The following is a 21,931-nucleotide window of genomic DNA, read 5'->3' on the forward strand; positions in this document are numbered from 1 at the left end:
TCTTGCCCTTCAGTCTTTTATTAACACAGCAAACAGAGTGATCCTATTAAAATTTAAGCTAAAATTTTCTCCACTCAAAACCCTCAGTGACTTTCCATCTCACTTAATGGAAGAGACAGAGTCCTTACAGTAGACCACAAGGGTTTATATGTCTGCCCTGGCTCCTCACCTCTGTGATTAACATAGTCATCTTCTGGTACTCTGGTTCTTTTTGCCGAGGGCACTCTGGCCTCCTTGCTTTTTATTCCTTGAACTTAACAGGCACTCTTCCTGCCTCAGGATTTTCATACGTCCTGTTCCTTCTGTCTGTGATGTTCTGCCCTAGTTTTTTGCATGGCCTTTTCCCTCACCTGTTTTGACTTTCATCTCTGATTACCCGATTTAAAATTTTAAACCCTGGTTCCTGATGCTCTTCTTTCCCTTTTCCTGTTTTATTTTCTCCCATAGTATTTGATCACCATATAATATGTATTTACTTAACTATCTTGTTTATTGTCTCTGCACCACCCACCTAGCACCACCACCAGCCATCTGCCTCAGAGACTATAAGCTCTATGGAAATAAAGAGTTGTATCAGTTTTATGCACTTTGTATTCCCAAGGCCCAGAACACTGTAGGCTCTCAGTATTGGTGGGTGGTTAGATGGATGAATGAATGAAAGGAATAAACTTAAAAAGAGCTAAGCTTGAGGCTTCCTTTACCCTTTATTAGCCAGTGGCACTATGCAAATCAATCGATCTTCACTGCCCTTTTGTCCAGTTAGAAAATAAAGGAAAAAAATAGGGCCTGTCTCACATGATTATTCTGAGAATTAAGGAATTAGCATGTATTAGTTTCACAACTAGAAAGTTCCACAAATGTTAATCCATGATAAGAAGGAAGAAAAGGAAGGGAAAGAGGATGCTAATGGTTTCAGAATGAGCCGTCAGAAGCACAGAAAGCAGTTTTCGTCACAGTTTTGCATACTTCTAGCCTGGTTATAGAGGTTTATTTTAAACATTAAAATAGCATCTTGATTTCACTTATAAAGTTCCCTTTAGTGAATTGTGTGATTTAGGACAAGAGCCTGCTATTTTTAAAAATTTTTTTATTGGTTATTTTAGTTGTATATGCAATAGAATCCATTTTGACATAATAATAAAAACATGAAATATATCATGTTCTAGTTCAGACCCCAGTACCTCTCCTTTCCTTTTCCCCACCCTGCTCCTTTCCCTCTGTTGATCTTTCTGCCTATTTATTTTTTATTAATTTCTTGTGGGTGTGCTCAGTGGAGAGATTCACTGTGGTACATTCATGTATGTTTACAGGAAAGTTATGTCAGATTCATTCCACTGACTTCCTTTTCCCATCCCCACTCCCTTCCCTTCAATCCCCATTGTCAGCTCCACTGAACTTCTATTTTCCCCCAACCCCTTGTTGGGGATAGCTTCCACATATCAGTGAAAACATTTGATCTTTGGTTTTCTGGAATTGGTTTATTTCATTGAGATGATAGTTTCCAGATCTATTCATTTACTGGCAAATGTCATAAAGTCATTCTTCTTTATGGCTGAGTGAGGCTGCTATTTTAGTGGCATTCAAAATGTGGTCCATAGACCAATGCTCAGTCTACTGTTACTGTTTTGTAACTGATCTGTAGTGAGTAAGCCCAGAATCTAGTGAAAGTAAGCATTTAGATATCTAGAGCAATTTCACCAAATAAGATTTTGTCTCTTGAATGAAATAATAATAATTTTGGATTTCTAATATTGAACTTTCTTTTATTTAATTTTATTTTAATTATATTCACACGAGTATTAGTCCTTAACCCTTTTTGGGGGAGGAAAATAAACACTGGCCCTCTACCATAAGCAGTATAAGAAGCACTGTTAAGTTACATAATTAGTTGGACCATAGATTAGCATAGTGTTCTTTGTATTCTCCAGAACTGGAGAACCCAGTATCACAGACACCCTGACTTAGGTTCCTCCTCAGCTTGCTTATAAGTAGTTAGGAGTCTTTCTCTAAAATTTAGGGAATCCAAAGCCAAGCAGAGTGGTGCATGTCTGTAATCCCAAAGATTTAGGAAGCTGAAGCAGGAAGGTAGCAAGTTCAAGGCCAGTCTGGCAACTAAATAAGGTCCTAAGCAATTTAGTGAGATCATATCTCAAAAGATGAAAAGGGTTGGGGATGTGGCTCAGTGATTAAGCAAATCTGGGTTCAATCCCCAGTACCATAAAAAATTTTTTTGAGGAATCCATAGTGCTACCTATAGATTTGGCTAAGCTTTTTTATATTTATAATAATTGTAATAATTGTTAATGAAGATTCATAATAAATATTCATTAAGTTCTGATATTGAGGATTTTCACATATAGCTAATGAACCCATGTACAAGTTAACTCAAAAAGTTAGCTAGCTCAGATGTCTTTTCCTTTAGTTAACCAGAACTATACTTGTCAATGATACAGGTATGGCACAGAATATGACTAATATAAAGGCTGTGACATTGAATTCTACTAGAGTAAGGCTTGAATCATAATTTAAACCTTGATACCAATTCTTATCTACGTGAACTTAGGGATTTTAAGTCAGTATTAATTTACATGGCTGGTATGTATAAAAACTAACTCTTGGGTAATGGCAGAAAAATTGGGATTCCCAGATTCGGTAGCCTGCTTCACAATTTCATATGTAATCATTTCAAAAGGATAGCCAGCTTCACAATTTCATATGTAATCATTTCAAAAGGATACACATATGTAATCCTTTCAAAAGGGTAATGTTAGTGCATTGGAAGACAAATTAGAGTTTCTAAGGTGTTCCAAATCGATATAAATGTGTCTATATTTTGTGAGTAGACCCAAATTGGTTTTGAAGGTAACAGTGGCATCTGATTTATTGTTGTCTAGATTACATTTAGGTAATCTGGGTTTCAGGGCATTTTACAGGGCTGTAGAAAGATTTCATCAGCATGTAGGGAGTCAGTCCAGGTCATGAGTTAAGTGATAAATGTTGGATTTTTTTCCGGCTTAGACAAGTTTGATTTCCTTTATTGTTAGAGATTACTGGAACAGATACTGTTGGACTCTAAACTTGGATCACATAGAAATTAAGGGTTATTTCCTTTGACCATTCTGTCATATGTCCTTAAAAGAAAATTGACAAAGTTAAGTCCTGAACACTTTTGAAATTCTCCCATCAAGTTAAATTCACTTTTTTCTTTATACATTAATATGACTTAATTTTAATTCACCAAGAGTATTATAAAATGAAGAAATAAAACTTGTCTTTATTTTTTGAAAGAGCTATCTTTGTAAATATTTTCAAGTTTTTTTAAAAAAAAAAACTGTTTAGATCCGGTCAGAATAATGTTTTCCAAGTAGAGGATGCTTTCCATTTTTTTTTTTTTTTTTTTTCTGAAACGAGGTTACTTTTGTGATGGTGTCTTTAAGAAATGTAAGAGTAGATTTTTTTTAAATAACTTGGTTTGGCCTGGTTATTACCAAACTGTTATGGAATTTCACACATCTGTTTCGGAAAATAGCTTCTCATAGACTACTGCACTGTTTCTCAATTTTAATAGGCCTCATTTATCCTATAAATAAACGCTACATTTTCTTACCTGATCAAGTGAGCAAACAATAAGGGTCAGATGTGGCAAACACTTTAACAAAAAGCATATGTCCCGCCGTCAGGGTGAGGTGGAGTCATATCAAGATTTCTTGAAGTTATTAATGGTAGTAAAATTTATGCTTCCTCCTGTTTTCCCAATTAAATCAAGAAGCCTTTTTTCTTAAGATTCTTCTGTCACCAGCTGGTTCCAATATTGTGTGTGTGAATATTGCCTGGGGTGTCTCCATTTTTAGATGGTAAAATTTGACCAAAGCACATTACGTCCATGGTGTGGACCTATAAGCTAGAAAGCAGTCATTCATTGTTAAGGGTTTTATTTTGGTCCTTATCATTTGTACCACAAATCTGCTTACTTTGTAGAGTTTATTACAAATAAGTTGTTGTACTATCCTCTGGATGTAATCAAAGAATTTCATAGACAAGGTAATAAAGTAATTGAAGACATATTGAAAAATAAGCTGCGTAGTTAAAAGCACAGTTGTACACTTTAAAAAGAATGAAAATCCATCAGAAGTGTTGACTATTAGAGTACTCATTTTGTGAACAGTTGTTACCGTAGAGAGCTGTTTAGCTTAATAGTAGATTTACAATTTGTTTCTTATTCTGTTAAATGATTGGGCACAAAAATCATTTATCCCAAAATTATTGTTATGTTACTTGTTTATGTTACTAATCATCGTAACTTAAAGATCCTGTCATTTTTCCCACTTTTGTGTAAAAGCTGTTGGTTTTCATCTGTTCATCTCAAATCTTTATTAGACTTGCTGTTGACAATAAAACAAGACCATCCGGTATAGTTGAAATCTTGAAAACTGTTTTGTCCAAATTGCAGTGTAAACTAAAGCTGTCTGATTGTACTGATTTTGTATTTGCAGCATATGCCATGATAAATTTGGTTTCGTTATGTAGAAACATGACTTGGGAATGTTCTGAAATACATTCAGTATTTTTTTAGTATTTTGATATACAGAGTATTTATGATCAAATAATTGTTGCAACTGTCTTTTAAGCAGTGGTTTTAGCCTGTGGCATTTTCATTGTACTGTATTCATAGGACTTTAAGAGCTTTAATACCACAGTAAATCTAAAGATGTGTGATTTTTGAAGCATGTTGTGTTCATGTAGGTTTCCAGCAATATATCACCTTAACGATGCTCTGTTCTAACATAGGTGGGCTTATATTCCCACTTCTCTTATCTTTGCATGGAGCCCTTGTGACTTCAAAGGGAGTGGTCTACTTTGAACAAAGACATGGGGTGTAGAAGGGAATAAGAATCTGGCTAATAATGTGGCCCATAACTTGTGTTCTCACTCTGTTTTCACAAAGTGTTGGGCTGGGTCTGCTTCAGAAGCGGAAATTTGGCTTTGAGTTCTGGTGCTCAAAACTCATATTTCTGCTTGACTGAACTGTGAATGGAAAATCTCAAGTGTCTTACAAAATTAGTAGGTGAATGGTGTTTTTACTAATCACTTTGGAGATGAAAAAACTGAAGACATTTTAAAATTCAAAACCAATCAGCATGTATTTTGCCCTTTAATTGGCAGAAAATCGATCATGAGAATAGCCCAGAGAGCTGGGTGTTTTTTCCCTCCTTTAGCTGCTCCAGCTGAACTACAGCTGTAAATTTCTTTAAAAAAAAAAAAAAAGGCAATTTTTTTCTTATAAACTCTTGAATGTACTTTATAAGTGCAATAATTCCCACAAAATCAGTTACTGAAGTTAATGACCAGTTTGTTAAGGCATTAACTGCCCTCAGCTGGGAATGACCAATTTTGGAGTGAATGGCTGCACGAATGCTAAGATAATTCGGTAACACTTTCAAATAATGATCCAGCTAATTAATGGTGAATTCCTGTGGAAAGCCTATGGAAGCACTTATGACCTCTGCATTTAATAGCCAGTGAGTTCATCGTGATTCATGTTTATTACCATAAATACCAAAGGAATCATAATGACAGGGACATTTTTTTCCACCCTGCCCTTATTACTTGAACAGATTTGACTAATCTACCTTCAGTCATTAGGAACCTAGTTCTCAAAATAGTCAGTCTTTTCCCTGCTCTGTTCAAAATTCACAGAGCCTTTGGTACCATGCCAGCATACCGATTGTTGGCCTCCTGTTTTTACTTGGGATGCCATTAGGGAATAATTGATGTCTATAAGTCTTAAAGGAGCCTTTTTGAAATGCCTGCGATTTGTAGGATGTGGAGGAATCGTAGCTGGTTAGCTAGAGTTTATAGCTTCTACTCATGAATTCTTATGAGAAAATCAGACCCTCCAGCCCCCATTTGGGTATGTAATTTTTTTGAGGTTTATGTTTTTAAGTATTCAGATATCCTTTTTCTTTCAGTGAATGAAGAAGACTATTTATTAGCTTATAATAAAGGATAAGCTCTTAATTTTACTTGGACCATGTAATCTCTCTAAAGGCTGTTTATTGCTGTGTGATCTGCAGATTAGCCCTTAAGTAATAATAATAAATATTGGCTGCCAAAAGCCTTTACTTTCTGTGTTCAACAGGCTTGAATCGATGAATGCAGGTTATTTTCCCAGACATCTTCCCACTCCACATACTCATTTTTGTCCTAAATTGCTTTGTTCTTGTAGCTGTCAGCTATCTATTAGATGCTATATAGTTAAAAGGCTGCATTTTTTTCAAGGAATTATCATTTATATAATAATTTATGGCATAATGAATAAGAAACCTGTGGTTTATAAACTACTGTCTTCACTCATATATTGCAATTCCTTAGTGGAGAAAAGAAATGTGTAATCTATAACAGTGGGTTATGAAATAGAAACAGCAAGTTAATATAGGTAACAGAAACAATTGTGAAATGTTTCCATATTTTTAATATATATTTTTAGTTGCCGATGGACCTTTTATATATTTATTTATATGTGGTGCTGAGAATTGAACCCAGTGTCTCACACATGCTAGGGAAGCGTTGTACCACTGAGCTGCAACCCTAGCCCTATATACATATTTTTTGGAATGAAAAGGCAGATGCTAGTTTGTATCTTTTTTTTTTCATTCACTAAGTAAATACAAAAAGGGGAAAATTAATTTTGTAGGTATTTGTTAATCAGTAAACTCTAGAAGACGCATTAGCAACTTGGGTTAGATAAACCTCTGAATACTACAATATCATAGTCCCTTAGATCTATCATCACCTCCTTCTCTATACTTTCCTCAAGAAAAAAAAAATTTTTTTTGGTGCAGCACTAGTTGTATTTCAGTTTCTTTCATTCAGTTGTGCTTAGCCCAGAATTGAGAAAAAATACCTCTGTTCATCAAGATTTTTATTTGCCTGGGATATGCTGTTTAAAGGTAAATGAAACAGGGTAGGTAGTTGTGAGTTCTGTCTTCAGTGTTCTTAGACTTCTGTGTCCTTTCATCTACTTGGACATTACTACCCATTACTACCATGACCATTGTCCACTCTAGGAGTAAAATTAAGTTCCAGTACAGATAAGGAAGATTGAAAAGAGAAGGAGAGATTCATAATGTTATGTGGAGGGCAACAAGGGAGCTTATTTCTTTTCTCAATTTTTTTGTTCATTAAGAAATTTATGAGAATGAGAAAAAGACAATGATTCCTTACTAGTTATAAGTCACTGAGTGGAGCCTCAAGTGTAAAATGATTCTCCAAGGACTTACTTTAGAAATAGCAGAGCTTTAACCAATCAAGAATAAAAAAATAAATAAACAAATTAAAGGAAAACCAGTAGTGTAGAGGAAGGAGAATAGGGGGAGGGAAGAAGAGAGGACAAGTGGGTGCTGGCCACTAGGGACTGAAATGAAGTAAATGAATTTCCATGTGTGTATGATTTTGTCATAATGAACCCAACTACTATGTATAACTATAATGCACTAATAAAATAAAAATATTTTTAAAAGAAATTGCAGAGTTTTGTAGGAAAATAACTAGGTAGAAAAATGGTCAGTCATGGGCTTGGAGTGTACCTTAGAATTCTGTCTAGCTCATCTCAGAAACTTTAGTTTCCTCTCAACCTACTTTACTTCTACCTATAATTTTAGTATAGAAAAACAAAGCAGCATACATATTAGGAACAATGATAGTACTGCTCCCTAGGTGAAACATAAAAATATTATTGTTGACATAATGATAATAAGAAAGCATGTTTATTGAATTGGTTAGTATGTGTCAGACTTTTTGCTAATTGCCTTAACAATTAGCAATCCTTGCATAACAACCTTTCGAGTTAGATAAATTGTTGTCCCATTTTTTAAAAATATTTTTATTTGTAGATGGACACATACCTTTATTTTGTTTATTTAGTTTTCTTATGTGGTGCTAGGGATCGAACCCAGTGCCTCAGGTGTGCCAGGCAAGCGTTCTACCACTGAGCCACAACACCAGCCCTGTTATTCAATTTTTACAGATGAAGAAACTAAAGCACAGAATTTAAATAATGTTGACAATGACAGATAGCTGTTGAGGGGCAGAGCCACAAATTTAACCCAAATAGTCCACCTCTAGAGCAATTTGTCCCTGTCAGGAACTTCCTTCATCCTTTCAAACCTTCTGTATCTAGACACAGGTTCCCTGAGAAATATCTGATTTCATGTCTGCATTTCATTTCCTCTCTTTTCCTCGACTACCAGTCTTCTCACTCTCTTCCACAGAATTCCAGATCCATTGGGTCCTACAGTGTCTTCTAGGGGTATCTATTTCCTGTACTGTATCCTTAGGAATGATGATGATAACATTTATTTGGCATTATTGATTTCACTCTTTCTGCTATCTCCTGGAAGCCTTATTGGAAAGTACATACTACATGAGCTTTAGTCAGACCTCTGTCTGAATCCCAGGTTCACAGCTTGTTTTCTTTTGAAAGAGTCATAACTTGAATGAATGTCATTGCCTTATCTCTAAATCAGAGAATACCTACCTCTTCCATTGTATGCTGAGCATGCAACAGCAATAATGCCATTGTTTGTTTAATCCTTTCTCTTCCCCTATCTCTCAAAAAAATTTTGATGTTACAAGTATTATCCATACCTTGTGTCCTTAACCTCCTGTTGCCTTCATTTCTTTAGTTTTCAGCAAACTTTCTTTTTAGGAGAAGATTATAATCAACTGGGTACATGTTCAGAGTTATTATTGTTGCAGTTGTTGTTTAATAGAGGATCATAGATGGTGAAGAATTAGGAAAGTAAGGGAGAACTTGCTAGGAGGTTTAACCTTTGACTGTGAGTGTGAAAGGAAAAGGAGAAAGAGAAAGCACACAATAAGCACAGAATTAGGACTGGCTATAGAATGAATTATACTATTTTTTGCAAGTAGACATTTAGATTTACTGTGTAAAAGTAATATAAATTGTTGTTATGTCCAAGAACTGTTTCTTACACGTTATTTATCAACTTGACACATGTCTCTTAAAAGAGAGTCTTCATTTTCTCTTGCCTTACATGAAGGACATTGCTTTTTTAAAATTTTTTATTGGCACCAGCAACAGACATAGCCTCCTGGAGCATAGTTACTTCTTATTTCTTAAATAGTTCCACAGGGAATTTTAAAGTTTGATGGTTTGGTTGGATGTTAAAGAATCTTAAAATATATATATGTGTGTGTGTGTATAAATATAAATATATATTTAGCTGTAGATGGATACAATATCTTTATTTATTTATTATGCGGTGCTGAGGATTGAACCCAGTGCCACGTGAGTGCAAGGTCAGCACTCCAGGTCAGCACTCCACCACTGAGCTATTATAGCTCAGCCCCTCAAAGAATCTTTATTATTGGTTATTGATTTCTCTTTGTTTCCTTTACCGTTTCATTACTTGGAATCCTACTTTTCAATGAACCCATTACATAAAATATCTTCAGAAAATGTTTTGTAAAAAATTAAGTAGGACTAGAACTTACAGATGAATAAAAGATAGAAAATCATTGAAATGTCAGGAAGAGAGACTGACCTTCAGAATATAAGTCTGCTTGAAGACCCCATTTAAAAATACTTTATCATACCTTAATCTGGAAGAGGCTAAATTTTGTGAAATGCAAACCAGAACCCAAGGGATGTCTGCCTCCTTAGGAGCAAAGTTGGACCATTTTCATTATTTATCTGCATATTCATGAAAATCTGTGTAAATATATTTTCCTCTGGTAAGCGTACTTTATAGGTCTAAAATAATTGTAAACGAAGGCCTTCAAAAGTGTAAAAATGTAATTTAAAAAAAAATTTATTGTTTTTAGTTGTAGTTGGACACAATAACTATTTTATTTATTTTTATGTGGTGCTGAGGATCGACCCCAGGGCCTTGCAAATGTGAGGCAAGCGCTCTACCGCTGAGCCACAACCCAGCCCCTAAAAATGTAATTTATTAAAATCTAACATTGCGGGACACAGTGGTGCACCCCTGTAATCCTGGTGACCTGACAACTAAAGCAAGAGAATTCCAAATTCAAGCTAGCATCAGTAACTTGGTGAGATCCTGTCTGAAAAAATAAAATAAAATGAGATAGGGATATAGCTCAGTGGTAAAACACTGCTGGGTTCAATCTCAGTACAAAACAAAACAACAACAAAAAAAACCCCTAACATTAGAATCTATGAATCTTTTATTTAGCTAGGCTCTAAAGAATAAAACATTAGGGTCAGTAACACCAACTTTGTCTCTGCTTTTATATAATTTGGAGGAATTTTACACTTTTTATGTTATAATCCCTTTCAAATAAAATTCTCACCCCCTAAATAGTAAATATACTACATTTTCTATAGCCATTGACTTCCTTGTCTTCACCTTAAAATTTTAAATATTACTTTCTCCTCTCATATTGTTAGATTTTAACTTTACATCTGTGCAAGTTCTCTACTACTGAGCTATATCCCCAACACAGAGCAGTCTTCCCTTAGAAGTCCTGAGACATTCCTTAGATTCTACTTAGATTAAATTTTTAGCATTTTATAGTCCTACATTTAATTTTTCATTATTACAAATACTATTCTACTTCTTTCTTCATTTGGATAATTTTTCTAATTTCTGATTCATAGTAATTATATGCATGTTTTTGTTTACTGTTTCTCACATGTCATCACTGTCAAGGAATTGTATGTATCCCATATTGTGATAAGGCAGTAAAGGTGGGGAGGCCAATAACCCATTCTGCTTTATACTGGGCTACTAAAAAAGAAATTTTTCGGGTTGTGGTTAGTGTTTTTTCTAAAAACATACCTTGTAAAATAGAAATTCTGTCTTGAAACTTAGTGACATCTCACAGATAAATGAGTGCTTCAAACTTTAGATTTAAAATAGGAAGTTCAAAATATTTTTAAGATTAAGATTATATAAGGGGCTGAGTTTGTGGCTCAGTGGTAAAGCACTCACCTAAAACGTGTGAGGCACTGGGTTTGATCCTCAGCACCACATAAAAATAAATAAATAAAATAAAGGTATTGTGTCCATCTAAAACTAAAAATTAAAAAAAGATTAAGGATTTTATTCAGTAGTTTAATTGTTTTTATACACTGAGTATGCATAGAATGTGTGTATATACATATATATCTTACTGTTCTATGATTGTTTTTAATTCTAGGCAATGAAAACTACAAACAAATAGCAATGTGTGTGCTTTATCACATAAGCATGGATGACCGCTTTAAGTCAATGTTTGCATACACTGACTGTATACCACAGGTAAGTAGCTTAACATTTTAAGAAAAACATTGAAGAAATATATTTTTTTTACTTTCTTCTCTTGATTTGTTAGATTTCCTTTTACTTAAAAAATTATAATTATTGTTATTAATAAATTACATGTTATAGAATACTTAAAAAGTACAGAACTGGGGCTAAAAATGTAGCTCTGCAGTAGAGCTCTTTCCTAGCATGCACAAAGCTCTGGGTTCAATTCCTATTGTTGCCAAAAAAAGTACAGAACTATATAAAAATGAAAATAACTTTTTGTTTTTCCAAATCCCAGAGATAGCTATTTAACATTTTGCTACATTGTCTTCTACATACTTAAAAATAATAATATTGAAGGATTATATATAGTATATATAATTTTCATGTATTGCTTTATTTACTTAATAAGTAGACTCTCACGACATTGAACAACCTTCAAAAAATTATTTCTGATAGTTGTATAATATTTTGCTTAATGACTGTAATTTAAATATTGCTAAATTATGTTTAGATTTTTTTCAGATTTGTCACAAAACATAAATAAGCAAATGAAAATAATAGGGAAAAAATATCATAGTCATAGTTTATCTACATCTCTGAATTTTTCTTTAAAGTTCCCAAAAGTATAACAACTGTGTTCAAGAAAAAAACACTTGTGTCCTTGACACATTTTGACCAAATTACTTTCTAAGAAGGCATAAATATATGTTTCCAAAGCATTTCACTTTTAACAACAATGGTTATTATTATTTCTGTATGGTGTTTAATATTTCCATTTACTTGCATTTCCATGAATATCGGGGAAGTTGAACATTTTCATTTGTTTATTATCCCATATTCATTTATAAATAATTCAATTTTCCACTGGCATGTTAATATTTTATAACTGATAAATAAGATCAATATGTATATAACTATTTTAACTGCCATGTTATAAATATTTCCCAAGTTTGCCACTTGCTTTTTAACTTTGTTTATAGTTGATAGTTTTAAATACTTTGCATTCTCTGATAGAAAAATATTTTATCAGAACTCTTTTATTTTAGAGCAGTGTTCTCAAAAAAGATCTTTCCAGGGTTGAGGACTAGCTCAGTGGCAGAGCGCTTGCCTAGCATGTGTCAGGCACTAGATTCAATCCTTAGCACCACTTCAAAAAATAAACAAAATGTGCTGTCCATCTACAACTACAAAACAATTAAAAAAAAAAAAAGTTCTTTCCAGTAACTCAATTGCTTAATATATTTCATATGTTAGGTCTATTTGACATGAAGGAGTTCAGTGATTTTTTTTTAACACAGACTATGTTGTAAGGTTAGAGATTTTGTTTATATGTGTGATTATACTCTTAGGGAATTTATCACGGAGTCACTATAGTGCAATTAATCATTAGTAAACCAAGCTCTACTACTTTGAATATCTGATGATTGGAATACTGGTTGGGCTGCTTTTTAATATTATAATTAAAAAAAAATAGTTTTCTAAAATAAAAAAGCCAAAATTGCAAGATATGTGTATGATAAAAATAATACACTCTTAAAAAAAGAATGACTAAGTCAGCCTTACTGAAGTAATTCTTCTTAATACTCCTACCAAATAATTCTTTGTCATCCTAATATGAATTATTAAATGTATGTTGCGCTCTCCTTTCATTTATTCTAAGTGACCATTCTTTATTCCAAATTAAAGAAGTAGTATTAAAATTGAATTTGCTATTACATGTGGTTAAAAAACTGTTGAACTTTCAAAGATAACTTCTTAGCCTTTCATATTGGGGGATAAACTAATTCCGACTATTTACAGGAAATAGACATCTTTCAAAGATATACAGCATTATCTTATCTAACAAGGCAGGACTTCTTGTAGAGATAACGTGTGCCAGACTATAGCCAATGCAAAGTATAATCACACTCTTTGCAAACAACTTTTCAATAAAAGAGTAGCCATGTCAAAGGGAGATTACAGGTGATTTACTATGGTCTCACTCCATGTGTTCTAAAGGTTCAAAGGGTGTTCCTTTTTCCATCTCATTTAGTGTCAGAACTTCATTGACTACAGGATATGAATTGGAAAGCAGCCAAAAAAGAGTAATATTCATGCAGAGATTGACCATTTTAAACAGATTTATATTTTAAAGAGAATATTAAATAAAATACAAATAAGTGAAAACCAGGAAGGAATAGAAAACTTATGACATTGAATTTTGAGTTTAGAGTTATCCTACTGTTCTAGAATGTATAATCTTAATATAAGCTATAAAATTTTATTTTAAATGAATGAATCAAAAATAAGAGCCTGTTTGGATTATCTTGTTCTGACTGCAGTTTAAAACTTTGTATATACAAAGTTCTCCCATGATTTTTCAAGAACAATATTCCTGTGTGTTTTCGTGCCAGTTTTCTAACAACAAACAATTCAACCATGGAGTTTTCAGAACATTTGTGATCTACATTTCATGAATAAAATTTTCCAAAATTTATTCTGAGTTCAAAAACTTTAGTTGTTTTTTTTCCCTTGTTTTTGTTTTGTTTCTTAACTTCAACTCTTACAGGAATCATGAGTTTATGTGTACCAAATTACATTGTAAACATCCTGAAGCTTTTAAATATAAGGCAGTATTTTGAGAAAGCCAAATGATATTCTAGGATATATTTGTTCCTAAAGTGTCATCCAACCAATAAACTGTTCTTCACAGTGCCCAATTTTGACCTATTTAGGGAAAGGTTGACATGTATGTTGCTACCCAGTGCCAACTTCAAAGAATAATATAAAACATATCAGAATTTAAATTAAATTTTCAAGTTTCCTTCAGGAATTAAAAAAAATTTTTCAGAGGTAATGTTTATAATACTTATAAGGCAAACTTACTTGTAACAGCAACTAATTAACCTGTTTATTAAACAAAGTCATATCAAGGTTGTAATGTCTGAGAATTAATGTAGTATTTTATTCTCTTTGAATTATGCACATTAATTTTTGTTTAGTAGAGGTCTTCAATTGTTGCACATGAATTTTTCAAAGAGAACCCTAAAATAACTTTGCAAGTAGAGAAGCAATGGCTTGGTAGTGGTCATATTCATTTAAATAACAAAGTATGTATTCTTTAATTACATCATATTATGTAGGCATATGTATGTGATGTATGTGAGTGTGTATATATGTACATACATAGAGTTTATAAAATCCCTAGATTTATTTATCTATACATGTAAAGGGGTTTATAAACTGTAAATCACTGTACAAAAGTAGATATTTACAGTAAAATGTCAAGTCTTTCTCATCATTTTCAACTCATTCACAGTCCAATTTAAATACTACCTTTCTTATGTGTGTTTTATTGGATAAACCTATAATTAGATTAGAATTCACTTTTAGGAAATAATTTTAACATCCAGAGTAGGTGATTATACATACAACATGACTCATAATCTCTTCCAATATTATATTGCTTCGTTTTCTTTGTACTTTATTGCTTTTAATTATACCATGGATTCTAATTTTCTTACAGTATTTGTTACTGTTTTGCAATATTTGGGCCTAAGTCAAATACATGATCTTAATAGTCTCAGTGGGTAGATTGTTTCAGGTAAGCATACTTGGGATAACCAGGAGTTAATGGTTGTATTCTAATAATAGTTAAAAGTGCACATTAACAGTTCATTGTTATTTAGACCTCTGAGATGTATGTTTTGTTTAAATAGGTGCAAATGCCATCCAGATGTTTATAAAAGTATTTATTGGTAATACAATGGCCAATCAAAGTACATGGTTAGGTAGTGATGTCATGGTGTTATTTAATATGTTATCCCAGAACAGTGTGCAAGAGTCTTCATGGTTATCCACATGTTTTCCACCACCGTTGTCCTATCCGGCCCCTCTTTGATCTACATGCTTCTTTTTAGCTGAATGCTGGTAAACGTCCTTTCTGACAGCCCCCTTTGCTCTTGCCTGCCATTATCTGCTGAAGTTCAGAAACCAGAGCATCACTTCAAACAGGAGAGTTAGGGAGTAGCCAGTCAGAAGAGATTCCTGAGGCATGCAAAGTTCTGGCATAATCATTCAAAGATGTTTGGGTAGGAGAGTGGGGGTGGTAGGAGGTGTATGTGAATGCAGAGAGCTGTGGGGGTTGGCCTCTGGTCACTGGTAAATAAGTGAAGTCAGGTGCCAGAGAGTCTAGACACGGTGATTTCAGTCGTGGGTCTTTGGTATCTGATACTCAATATGGGACTTGTCTGATTGAACACCATTGCCTCCTCCTTGCAAAGGCTGAAGCCCTTTTAGTGCTTTCCTGTTAAATTAGTAAAAGATGACGACGTACATAGTTAAAATAGAACAAATCTAGTTTTAATATTTCCTAGTTGTCAGCAATTACACTTACTTTTGAAGTACCAGGGATAGCAGTCATATTAAAGACAATGATACACTGATGCCCTTGGAATTTGAACTAAACTGTTTTTAAATTTGAATGCTTTAATTATAAGTGAAGTGTTTCTCTTATTATGAGAAACTAATTCTATACTGTGACACACACTTCATTCATATTTAATTCTAACTCTCAATTTTGAGGCTAGGCATTGGGTAAGATTTTAAACCATGCATTATTTTTTAAATCTATTTCTACAAGAGATATAACATGGAAATTACTTTAAAAAAAATCTTGCCTTCTAAATAAATCACCTATACCTTCATTTTCAAGGGCAATTGTCATACTGCAAAAGGAAATAAATTTTGTAAGTAATAAATACTTTGCCTTCTTAAAACTGCTTTGGCATAACATGTTTTCATTATAAAAAGTTTTTCAGTATTAGTAAAAGTTTGGAAGAAATCGTAAGTCTTGAAAAACAGTTTGGAAAACATACTAATTGTATTAGAGGAGTAGCACACATTTTTACTAATTTGTAATTTAATTTTTATTGGCAATTTCATTTGTATTTTAACTTTTATTAGCTGATAGGTAGCAAAATTCGTTACATATATATCTAGTAAATTATGGTTATTTTATTTTTGCCATAGAATCTTTTTACTCTATGGTTTTGTGAAGTGGTAATGGTTCCTTGCTCAGAGGTTCCATTAGTGGCAACATTTGTAACTAAAGAACTATCTTTCAGGAGAGGGCATGACACATACCAAGCATTCAGCTCTGTACTATTTCATAGTTTTGAGCATACAGATTAGTAAATATTTAAGTAGATTTATATTTAGAAATTGGAATGGTGTTGTGTTTCTAATTTTGGTTTCCAATTGTTCATTGCCAGCACATAGAAATATGGTTGATTTTGTATGTTGACCTTGTATTCTTTTTGAAACTTAAGAGTTTATATGAAACTAACAAAGACAGCAATCAAAACAAAATTTAATAGAATGTGATCTAAAATAAATTATTTGTTATTCACTTACTACATATAAGGCACTATGTAGGATTGATAAAGGCATATTGTTCTAAAAAGGTATTTCCTTGAGATAAACATGAGTATTTTTAGAGTACAAATCTTAAAAATAACTTCCATATGTTGTTAGCAATTTGGAATTAGACAAAATATCTTCACATAATATGCACTGTTAATTGATTGTTTTCCAATCACAGATGACTAGCTTCTCCAAAACACAGAATGATATTGTTCATGTTTCCTTATTATAGCAGCTGTCACTGATCTTGACAAATTTAAACTATAGCCAGCTGGCATAGGTTGCCCACCTATTCCTTCTTAATTTATTTCACTGTTGCTTCTCACACATTCCTCTCTTACCATTAAATATAGTTATGTTCTCATTTTATATCACATCCATGTTATTCAATCTAGCTTGCAGCTTCAGTTATCAATCATATCTAACAATTTCTAACATTATATCTCCAGTCCAGACATTTCTTCCAAATTTGGGCCTGTATTTATAATTTCCTACTGAATATTCTGCCCTAGACTGTTAACAAGCAGCTTAGACTCCACATATCTAAAGCCAAAATTATTATCTTCCCTTTAAGGTTTTCCCTACCTTAGTTTCCCTTTTTTGGTAGATGTTAGCACCGCCATTCATGTTATTGTTCAGGTTAGAATCCTGGGAGTCATCCTGACTCCTCTTCTCCCTTTAACCCAACATCTTCTCAGTTAGTAAATCCCATTTTTATTCTGTCTGCCATATAGATCTCTAATCAATCCTCATAACTTTGTACCCATGGCCCTACCTTGTCCAGGCAGCCACCATTTCACCTGGATTTTTCCTCTAGATTTCTAGGTAATTTCCCACATTTTCTTGCCCTGATCAGTCTTATTTTTGACACTAGTCAGATTTTCTTGCAACACAAGTCTTAACCTGACACCTTCCTATTTAGAAGCCTTTAATAGGTTCCAATTAACCTTAGGATGAATTCCCAAATCCTTAACAAGTACTTCAAGACCTTACATGATCTGGCTTTTACCTTCCTATTTCTCAGCTGTTTCTCTTTCTCCAATCTTGCTCACTTTCTTTTGGTCCTTCAGAAGAATTGTGTTCTTTTGTAGGTGGTGGGAGGCAGGAAAATCAAAAGTCAGTAGAGGAAAGGAATCAGGGAGAGGGAGGAAGGGAGGGGGAATTGTTGGGGAATGATATTGGCCAAATTATATTATTGTATTGTGTGCATGTATGAATATGTAGCAGCAAATTTCATCATTATATATAACATAATGCCCCAATGAAAAAGTGTGGAAAGAAAAAAGAAAGAATTGTGCTTTCTTTCATTGTGACATTTACATAAACTATTTTCTTTATTTGGTATGCTCAATTTCCCAATAATATTTAATTCCTTACATGCAGAGATTTTTATCTAATATTTATTTTATATTCGCCTGGAAGTTTATATTTAATGTTAAGTATCTGGTAGTTGATTACTTATTCAGTATTGAAGAGTAAAAGCTTGCCAGTTTTGTGTTTTAACATAGATTATATTACTTTCAAAGTACAATCTAAGATAACACAACGTAAGATATTGCTTCTGAGTTTGGACTTTATTTGAATAAAGTGTTCCCTCTGCTTTTTGCTAGTTAATGAAGATGCTCTTTGAATGTTCAGATGAACGAATTGACTTGGAACTCATTTCTTTTTGCATTAATCTTGCTGCTAACAAGAGGAATGTACAGCTTATCTGTGAAGGTTAGTGACTTTGAGCTTCATAGGTAACTTCTGTAACATCTGCTAATTGGCATATTATGGGAAATAGGATAAAAGGAACTAAGAATTATAATAGATATGTAAATCCTATTTTTCAATAAGGTTTTTCCTTATAGCTCTAGTTCTTAAGCATCAAATAGAATATTCTGTCATGAGCAGAAACACCCATCAGTAACATTTTCTAAATTAAGGTCAGCACTGATTGAAATTTGATTTTTTTTAAACATTTTTAGGTGAAATGAAACTTTTTATTTGCAAAATATTCAATTACAACAAAAGGGGATAAAATACATTTGTATTAGGTTATGTTTCTACAGTGTCTTGGTAAAGTGTCTTGTCATACATTATAATGTTTTAGAGAATACTCAATAGTTTTTCTTATTTGAAAAGTTGTAGGTGCTCGTTATAAAAATGTACAAGTGAGCAAATAGGAAAAATTTAATCTTTACTCTTACCATTCAAAGATAAATGTTAGATTTTAGTAAAATACTAATGTGTATTTTCAAATAAAAATGTGATTCTCTAAATATTATTTTTAAATGAGTATCTTGAATATCATTTAATATGGTTAAAATTTTTATAAAACATAATTGTTAGTAGATGCAAAATAGTTCATTAGAGGATTTTGCCAGGGTTTATTCTAGTTCAGATGTTTGGTTTGTTGCCACTTCTTTTGTTACAAACAGTGCTGTAGCAAATATCCTTTCTCTATATCTTTATGCATTTCAGTTTTATATTCTTAGGCTAAATTACTGAAGTACGATGTTTTTCTGGTTCAAAAGAATTTATGTTTTTTTTTTTAAATTTTACTGTGCAAATTCCAGGCACAAAAGAGCAAATGCTATATGAATCTATTTATATGAAGTTCTAGATCAGGCAAAACTAATCTGTATTTTTAAAGAAGAAACCCAAGAAGGAGAAGAGGAAGGGAAAAACTGAAAAGTGTGTCTGAGGAGGAGTATTTGACTGGGAAGGGACACAAGGAGAACTTCCTGGAATGAATTGAGACACTCTATATGTTGATATGTAGTATGGGTTGAACGAGCATGAACCTTTGTCTATCAGTTCTACACTTAGGGCTTGTGCATTTTACTGGATGTAAATTTTTATAACAAAAAAAATCTTTAAATTTAAATTAACTTTAATTTTAATGGGAAAATTTTCTATTTCAGGAAATGGGTTGAAGATGCTCATGAAAAGAGCTCTGAAGTTCAAGGATCCATTGCTAATGAAAATGATTAGAAACATTTCCCAGCATGATGGGCCAACTAAAAATTTGTTTATTGTAAGTATAGTTTTTAGCTTTCTGTCTATTAAAATAAACTGAGTTGTAGTTTTAAATAGCTATATTTGAAAAGATAACTCTTACTGAGCTCTCATCAGATATTTATTCACAATCCCATTGGCTGTTCTACCATAAACTTGTTAGGTTTAGCTCTTAGAAATCCTAATCTCGGCTGGCATGGTGGTGCACACTAGTAATCCCAGCAGTTTGGGAGACCGAGGCAGAAGGATTGTAAGTTTGAGGCCAGCCTCAGCAACTTACAATTAAGTAAGTCCCTAGCTTACTTAGTAAGTCCCTAAGCAACTTAGCAAGACTGTCTCCAAAAGGGGGGGTGGGGACGGGGACATAGTTGAGTGGTAAAGTGCCTCTGGTTTCTTTTTTCAAAAAAAGAAAAACAAAAAGAAATCCAAGTCTACCTTTTAATGTTGTTTTTGTTTTGTGATCTCTACTACTAATTCCTCCACCCCTATTGCAGTCTTCTTGCATCAGACTAACTCACCACAGGCTCCCTTTGCAAGTTAGCTCAATATTATTAAAACAGGAGAATAGCATTTGATGTTTACTTTTTCTTCCTATGGGTTACATTATTAGATTGGTTCTTCTTGTAATTTAAATTTGAATTAAAATTCTGTTTTATTCAGGATTATGTTGGGGACCTTGCAGCCCAGATCTCTAATGATGAAGAGGAAGAGTTTGTGATTGAATGTTTGGGAACTCTTGCAAATTTGACCATTCCAGACTTAGACTGGGAATTGGTTCTTAAGGAGTACAAGTTGGTTCCGTACCTCAAGGATAAACTAAAGCCAGGTCTGTTCTAGGTATTTCACTTTTGCATTATCATTAAGGTCATTCTGTTGTGAACAAGGCTGCTAGAGCAACATTTTCAACTATTATTATACTAGGCAAAACATATTCTTACCACAGTTCTGTCTCCCGAGAAGGGTGGTCATTGGTCTCCTCTTAGATGAATATTCTCTTTTCTCTCTCCTGACAATATATTTTCTTAATATTAGTTCTTCCTTCTTTATCCTACCTTTCTTGTTGTTTTGTAGTTTTTTTTTAAAATATTTTTTTAGTTGTAGATGGACACAATGCTTTATTTTGTTTATTTATTTTATGTGGTGCTGGGGATCTAACCCAGGGCCTCACACATACTAAGCAAGTGTTCTACCACTGAGCTACAATCCTGAACCCATTTTGTAGGTTTTTTAATCCTGTCTCTTTTTAATTACCAAATACCACCCCTATACATACCTACATACACACATACACACAAAAAGTCCTTTTAAGCATTCAAATAAGCCTTTTTTTTTTTTGTCTAAGTATGTAAAAGATTTATGGGCACTAATTTAACAGCTTTACCTATCTTTTCTGTGAACTGAAATTTGATGATATAATTGGATTTGGATCAGGACATTTCTTTTTTTTTAATATTTTTATTTGTAGATGGACATAATGCCTTTACTTTGTTTATTTAGTTTTCTTATGTGGTGCTGGGGATTGAACCCAGTGCCTCAGGCGTGCGAGGCAAGCACTCTTCCACTGAGCCACAACCCCAGCCCTGAATCAAGACATTTCAATGAAAATTTTCTCTGGTTTGACTTTTCTAGGTGCTGCAGAAGATGACCTTGTTTTAGAAGTGGTTATAATGATTGGAACTGTATCTATGGATGACTCTTGTGCTGCACTGTTAGCAAAATCTGGGATAATCCCTGCACTCATTGAACTGCTAAATGGTAATTATCTTAATTTATTTTCATACTAATGACTAAGCAATTTATTAGTTTAAATTTTTATGTGGAGTCTGCAACATGAAATAGTATTTACCTTATTACATTAATCAGAAGAAACTTAAGTAGTTAAAAAAAATGAACAAAATACTGCTAACTAGGATTGGATAGAATAATGTTAAAGACCTTTAGACTATAAAGTTGAAACTTTCTATAAAGCTTTTTGGGTCCAATTTTACAGATACTGCCCTTCCCTCACTTTCTCTCCCCTCATTAATATTCTATCATTTCTTCTTTTTGTCTAACTTTTTGTTAGTTTTAGTTGGATCTGTTCTTTTATTCAAAACTTGCTTTTTGTATCTTGATTTCTAAGTAGAAAAGTACATTTGGGAGCTGATTTTAAACATCATATTTTCTGTGGATCCATGGGCATTGTCTTATGAGCTTCCTGTGATAATGAAAGTGTTCCCATCTATATCTGTGCCAGCTGACATATG

At 33.2% G+C, this 21,931-nt stretch overlaps 1 protein-coding gene across 5 annotated transcripts in view; it reads left to right on the forward strand.

Annotated features, from left to right (window-relative positions):
- Kifap3 (kinesin associated protein 3) overlaps positions 1-21,931 on the forward strand; it is a 162,520-nt gene that overhangs the window by 59,301 nt on the left and 81,288 nt on the right. For all 5 annotated transcript variants that reach the window (XM_048810060.1, XM_048810057.1, XM_048810059.1 and 2 more), the window contains exons 11-15: positions 11,188-11,288; positions 18,293-18,401; positions 19,592-19,704; positions 20,346-20,511; positions 21,315-21,440. In XM_048810060.1, the coding sequence (XP_048666017.1) occupies positions 11,188-11,288; positions 18,293-18,401; positions 19,592-19,704; positions 20,346-20,511; positions 21,315-21,440 (615 nt within the window). The remainder of the gene's footprint in view (positions 1-11,187; positions 11,289-18,292; positions 18,402-19,591; positions 19,705-20,345; positions 20,512-21,314; positions 21,441-21,931) is intronic.

The sequence above is a fragment of the Marmota marmota genome, unplaced genomic scaffold, assembly GCF_001458135.2.
Source record: "Marmota marmota marmota unplaced genomic scaffold, marMar, whole genome shotgun sequence".
Taxonomy (NCBI): Eukaryota; Metazoa; Chordata; class Mammalia; order Rodentia; family Sciuridae; genus Marmota; species Marmota marmota.